The sequence below is a fragment of the Crocodylus porosus genome, unplaced genomic scaffold (genome assembly GCF_001723895.1).
Source record: "Crocodylus porosus isolate Cpor-Errol unplaced genomic scaffold, CroPor_comp1, whole genome shotgun sequence".
Classification (NCBI taxonomy): Eukaryota; Metazoa; Chordata; order Crocodylia; family Crocodylidae; genus Crocodylus; species Crocodylus porosus.
This window is the reverse complement of record NW_017728911.1, coordinates 35,846,551-35,852,990: the sequence shown is the minus strand read 5'-3', so window position 1 is coordinate 35,852,990 and position 6,440 is coordinate 35,846,551. Positions and strand designations below refer to the sequence as shown.

Here is a 6,440-nt window from a genome sequence, read left to right as displayed (position 1 = left end):
CGCCTGCCCGCCTGTAGGGTACAAGATCCCGGTGATCGAGAACCTGGGCGCGACCCTGGACCAGTTCGACGCTATCGACTTCTCGGACAACGAAATCCGCAAGCTGGACGGGTTCCCGCTGCTCAAGAGGCTGAAGACGCTGCTCATGAACAACAACCGCATCTGGTGGGCTGAGACCGGGGGCCCGCGCGGGGGCAGGCTCCGTCCGCGCTCGTTTTGCAGCGGCGCGGGGCAGAAAACGCCCTGTGGAAAGGCATCTGTCACGGGCTTGTCCCAGGGCGTTCATTGCCTCCCCGCGGGAGGGTGTGGTGGCAGAGCCACAGACAGGCTCGGAGCAGGGCTCGCGGGTTGCGGCTGCCAGCGGCTCTGGACCGCCAGCGCCTGGCCTTGAGTTATCCTTGTTTCACGGGCAGGGCAGCTGAAGCCAGAGGCTGGGATGTGCCCAAGCCTGCCTGCGCTGGGGCTCTCGCTCATGGCTGTGCTGTGTAACAGCAAGAGTAAATCGGAGACAGCCCGGGAGACGGTGGGCAGGCAACACTGGCGCGCGGGAGCTGCTCTGTAAGAGGAGATAGAGATCATAACAGCCCAGATGCTCCTCACAGCCTCTGATCCCTGTGAATCTGGGGGGCATCTGATGATTAAAATGCATCGCGGGAGATTGCAGTTTTTGTTCCATTACTCTTACTAAAATTTTCTCGAGCATAAAATAAGCTTTGGTTTTTCTTTTATTTTAATACATTCATTGTAGTCGGATTGGTGAGGGGCTCGAACAGGCCGTACCCAACCTTCAGGAGCTCGTTCTGACTAACAATAACATTGCAGAGCTGGTAAGTTCTCTGTTAAAAATAGTTTTGACCAAGCTTAAGTTACGTGTGTGTTGTTTGTTTTTCTCGTGCTCCCTGTTTCTCTTTCTTGATAGACAGATAGGTAGATAGATAGCAACACACATGTTTATATGTATGTATATGCAAAGAGATATAGATATTATATGACCATTTGAAGATAAAATTATTGTGTTAGTCTCCATTTGTAAGAACAGCTGTCCTAATGTACAAGGGTAATCATTCTGACACGTAGGAGATGTTCTTGAGATTTATTTTTTTCATATAAAAGTTACAAAGTGATAGTATGTACATAGATTAAATATCTCATTTAGCTAAGGATGTCCAGCACCGTGCCCAGGACTGGGGCGTTAGTTAGCATTTGTCTTCTGACACTGGATAGTGTAATGGAAAATGTGCAGCTCAGTTAGAGAAAATGTAAGGTTGGTTTTTTTTAATATCCTAGTTTGATTAGATTTGAATGAGCTAACTAGTAAAATGGGCATGGGATTTTAGTAAATGAGGATGAGGAGGTTTCACAGAAGTCATTTTAATGCTTTAGGATTTGTGGTATGTTCATTTCACAATCTTGTGAATTAAAGAAACCCAGAACTATTTAATATTAAACTTTTGTTTTCTGTTCGTTTGCACACCAAAGTAGGATTTTTTTCAATACTTTTGCCTAATCTTTACCTCTTGAATTTTGTACTCTTCATCAGTGAGTAATAGTGTTAGTACGTCACCACTCAAGGCTATTTTTTTTTTCTTGGCTACGTCTGTACAACTCCTTTGAAGTCAGTGCAGTTGCACTGACTTAAATTGGAGCATAATTTAGTCTTTGGTATGGAACTCAAAGCATATTGAAATGCTTGATGGCATGCTTAATGCTTGCTTACTTAGTTCTCCATCAGCTATTTGTAGCTTAAACCTGAAACTTGCTTACTACAGTTTCTTGAATAAATATTATCTGTAACGTCTGTCTCTAGTGAAGATTTTGGTAGTATGATTATGTGAACGACTGCAAAGTATTTGTCATCATTTTATAAAAATATTGGCAGGATATTTCTTGTAGAAAGGTAACACATTTGAATATTTTTTAATGGACGTGATTTGGAGGTGTGGGGGTGCATACGTGCTTGGTTTGGGGTTTTTTGGGCCTAGCACCATACTAGGTATAATTTGTATTTGACCAGTGATTGGATCTCATTGACAGTACTGTAGACTTGAATCAGCTTCTTTTAGTTTTGGACTGCTGTGAAATAACTTTAAGATAACTCGTTACATTCCCATTTTTCAGGGTGAGCTGGATCCACTGACAACTGTTAAATCACTGACTTACCTGAGGTATGAAATCTTAATTTGTTTGAATAGATTTTATTAATGTAAGCCCATGTTTTATATTTCCTTATGCTTAACTACAGCTTTAAATTGGTTAAAGATGCATACATTTTGATGAGTGAGCTCTCAAATTGCCAAAAAGCTATCAAAGCAAATAGAAATGAGCTGTTACATTCACATTAAGTACTGTGTTCTCTGTTACTTATTTTAGTTTTGCAGAAGTAAAAATCTAGACTTTTTTCTTACATTTAGACTGAAGTATTTTGTAAGTTACGCTTTTCAATGATCCTTAGAAGTTCATCATGATGCAAAGTGAGAAATACAATTGAAACAGCTTTTTGTGCATTTTAGAAACGTAGGAAGCAATCAGTTGGTCTTTATTTTCATTTTAGAAGGTGGTTGAGATGTTTACTAGCTTGATACATTTTACTGCAAATTATAATAACCCAATCTCTGCTCATAATACTTTGGTGTTGTAGTTTTCATAGGGATCAAGAACAAGGTTTTGTTTCTGCATTTACTGGGTGGACTGTCTGTTTGTTAGTGTGCGAGGACTTTCTACAATATATACTTTAGCCAGTATGTTCTCATATTCAGAATCTGTTCATAATATTTTCTTTGTAGCATATTGAGGAATCCTGTGACAAATAAGAAACATTACAGATTGTATGTAATTCACAAGGTCCCGCAAGTCAGAGTGTTGGATTTCCAGAAAGTAAAGCTAAAGGTAAGTCTAGTATTTTCCTAGCTTCTCTGCTGTAAGTCTCTGAGGCAGATATTTGTTCCTGTTTTGTTGAAACTTCTGTGGTCCAATCTCAGCTTTTTCCATAGTTGTAAATTTCATTTGTATCAAACTAAGTACTGAATGACGTGCATGCTTTGGACTTCACCAGTTCATTGATTTAAAGAAATAGCTGGTTTAATTATGTCTTGTAGCATTGCTTATGTACATGCTTTGCTCTTCTCTGCCATTCTTGGTGCCCTAAATAGACATGCAGGTCTTTGAAAGAAGAAATAAGGAGTCCCTGTGAAGACAAATGGGTGGGAAGACAAATGGGTGTTAAGAACATTAGGCTGATATTCATCGAGTTTTTAAGCATTTTGACAGTAAGTTCAAATGCTTATTCTTAAATCTGGTCCAGATACCAAGGTGCTCTGATGCAAACGGGACAAAGAAGCCTTCTTTTAAAGGAAGAAGCTATGCAAAATTATACCTAATATTCCTGCTTAAATTAACTTTGTGTGTGTGTGTGGTATCACTGTAGGAGCGTCAGGAGGCAGAGAAAATGTTCAAGGGCAAACGGGGTGCACAACTTGCAAAGGATATTGCCAGGAGAACAAAAACGTAAGATAAAAGATAACCAATTTAAACTGGCATTCCCCTTCAGAAACACCACCTCAGTCAATGTGTGCAGGGCTTGGCAAAAAAGTAAATTGAAATGTCAGTCGTGGGCTGGATGTCCTAACATTTCTGGTAGTGCTTTGCCAGATATGGTAGTTCTGAGCATCCTCGCTTTGGATGGTGGTGAATACAGCTCAGAATATTTTAAAGAAGTCGTATCTGGCCAGGGTGCGTGGGTTTGAGTAGCTGACTTTTTTTTTTTTTTTTTTAAACACTCTTGTTTTGTTTTTCGTTTTATTTTTAGTACTTCTAGTTATTTGCATTAAAAAATTGATTCTCAGTGGATAGTGATTATTAAAATGCATTGATTTGCAACTAAATACAGCCTTTAAACTTAGTAGTACTATGTTTCTAACAAAGAGGCTATGCTCTACATATGCACATTTATTTAAGCAGTTAGCTGAATATATATTTATTCCATTTCCTAATTTGTACATAATAGTGAGGTTGCTATTTTTTACTTTTCATTCATATCAAACTGAATGAAAATTAGTGTTTGTGAATCAAGGTTTTAAAACTTTCAGTTAAATAAGATTACTTTTAAATATACAGGATACATAAAGATTGTCTACTGGCTTATTAAATTAATACAGTGTTAGTTACCGTAGTTAAGCTGAGTCTTCTCTTATAGCATGAAGGTTTTAGAACCAGCAATTGATTAAACTGAACTAGTTGAATACAATAAAACAAAGGACAGAGTCTCTCTGTACTTGCAAATAGGCTAATGCAGCATAAATGTGATTTAGCACTTAAGCCAACTTTGGGTGGATGTATATAGCTGAGCACTTCCACTAGTTACTCGTTTAAACTTGCCTTTTTTGGCAGCAAATATTTGCTAGTTAGTATTTCTTTTTCCTTCATCTAACTTAAAAAGATTGCCCTTGCCTTGCTGTGCAGGTTGCTATAGGAATATGACATTTTAAATAGTTTGTTTTTTTTTAAATATAATCTTTTTTTATCCACCTTGCTTCTCATTCATGCAGTGGAACTGCTGTGTTCAGCAACATCCAAATCTGATATATCGTTCATCATTTATCTGATCTGTAATAATCTCAATATAAAGCCTGCTTCTCTTCAGGAGCAGGTAAGAGGATGGGAGGTGGGGAGACAGACTTGCTGGTGTTTCTGAAGGAGACAATTCTTCATTGTATCAGTTTGTTAACAAAGATAAGATACTACACTTGATTGATAAAACGCTTCCAAAAGCTAATGCTTTTGGAAGCTAGAGAAGCAGATAATCTCCACAGGAGTGTGAATGACATGTCTTTATTTTTCTTTCAAGTTTCAATCCAGGTGCTGGTTTGCCAACTGACAAAAAGAAAGCTGGGCCATCCCCAGGAGATGTTGAGGCAATTAAGGTAACTTTTTGGGAGACTCTGCATAGAGAGGACTGAACCAGGGAAACTTTCCCGGATTAAAAATGCGCCCTACCTGGTAACTTGTCACACTGCTTTGTCTTAAGCAACAAAGCAACATCGTGCTCTGATCGTCTTTCTTTTGGGCTCCTTATGGCACAAGCCTCAGTCAAGTTTAATCTGACTTTCTTCCCATATCTCTCGATCTTGGCGACCACTTTATTCTGAGTTAGGTTTGATCACAGAATTGATCAACATACTTCACTGCAGTCAATAACTTTGTGTTTATTTCAGTATTATTTGTACTTCTTTTTGATAACCAGGTGTTATCAGAAAGCAGTTAACATGTCAGTTGAGTGTGTTCATTGTGTTGTGGATCACTTCATCTTCTAGAATGCCATCGCCAATGCTACAACTCTGGCTGAAGTGGAGAGACTCAAGGGTTTGTTGCAGTCGGGTCAGATACCCGGGAGAGAACGAAAAGCAGGTCATTATGCATCCTAAACTTTCTGTTTGTGCCAGGCTGACCCAGTAATATCATGTCCCAGACATGATGCATGATCTCCATTAGTGGGTTGGAAGTGTGAGTTAAAGGTGGAGGGGAAAAAAAATTGGTGTCACCAAATTTATGAATCTGACCAAAATGCCTTGGTTAAATGTATATAACAAAAGGATGGATATTTAAAGGCACATACCTCAAGAAAGCTCAGCTTTTTAAATGCTGTGAAAGGCTGCGGAAATCTTAAAGTCCAGGATCGTTTGACCCCAGTACTCTTTCTTGCCATGGCAGAGAGTCGGACTTGGCAGGGTCGGAAGGGACCTGAGCAGATCATTAACTATGAAATCTATGATTACAAAGTATTTTAGGTGTAACAATGAAGTGTTGTTCAAATTTGATTTAAAATTGGCCGCAATGTGTGATCAGACTAAAATCTTCAGACCCATTTTCCGTAACCTGTTATAGGTTACTGACCATAAGGATGCAAAGTAATTCAATCTTGTTTATTTTTTTGGACAGTGTAGACTTGAGCGATGGATGCTGTGGTGGGCAGAGTTGAAAACTAGAGTAATTTGTAGAATAGTAACTCGAGGGTGAATAAGATGTCTTCAAACCATTGCTCTGGTGTCAGGTGGGGGAGGTTGATGGGTCACCTCTGTGACGGGTAACGTGAAGATTTGCATCTAAGTCTTAACTCTAGTGGTAAATTTTGATCCTTTGCTCCCCAGTACTTAGTGGTATCAGTAAAGGGGTATGTTACCCCCTATTTATTTGTTCCATAGAAGAAGATAAACTGATTGGAAAATAATATTATCACAGGCAGTTGGGTGGAATATTTTTCCAATGTTATCATTATACTGGTGGTCAGTTATCCTGTGTCCCTTTTATAGGCCCCTCAGAGGAGGTGGAAGAAGAGATGGAAGAGGACGCCATTCCTAACGGATCTTAAGTTGCATCCTCGGGTACTCCAAACCACATCGAACGGATCAGTGTCTAGAGAAAGATGTTCATTTTACCATAGCAAG

At 39.3% G+C, this 6,440-nt stretch overlaps 1 protein-coding gene across 1 annotated transcript; it reads left to right on the top strand.

Annotated features, from left to right (window-relative positions):
- Positions 1 to 4: 4 nt before the first annotated feature.
- On the top strand, positions 5 to 6,382 carry SNRPA1 (small nuclear ribonucleoprotein polypeptide A'; the record flags this gene model as incomplete). Its single annotated transcript, XM_019533186.1, has 8 exons — positions 5 to 165; positions 749 to 827; positions 2,119 to 2,165; positions 2,784 to 2,886; positions 3,425 to 3,504; positions 4,844 to 4,919; positions 5,310 to 5,403; positions 6,306 to 6,382. Coding segments are annotated over 8 exons (699 nt in total), but the record flags the coding sequence as incomplete, so codon positions are not given.
- Positions 6,383 to 6,440: the final 58 nt, after the last annotated feature.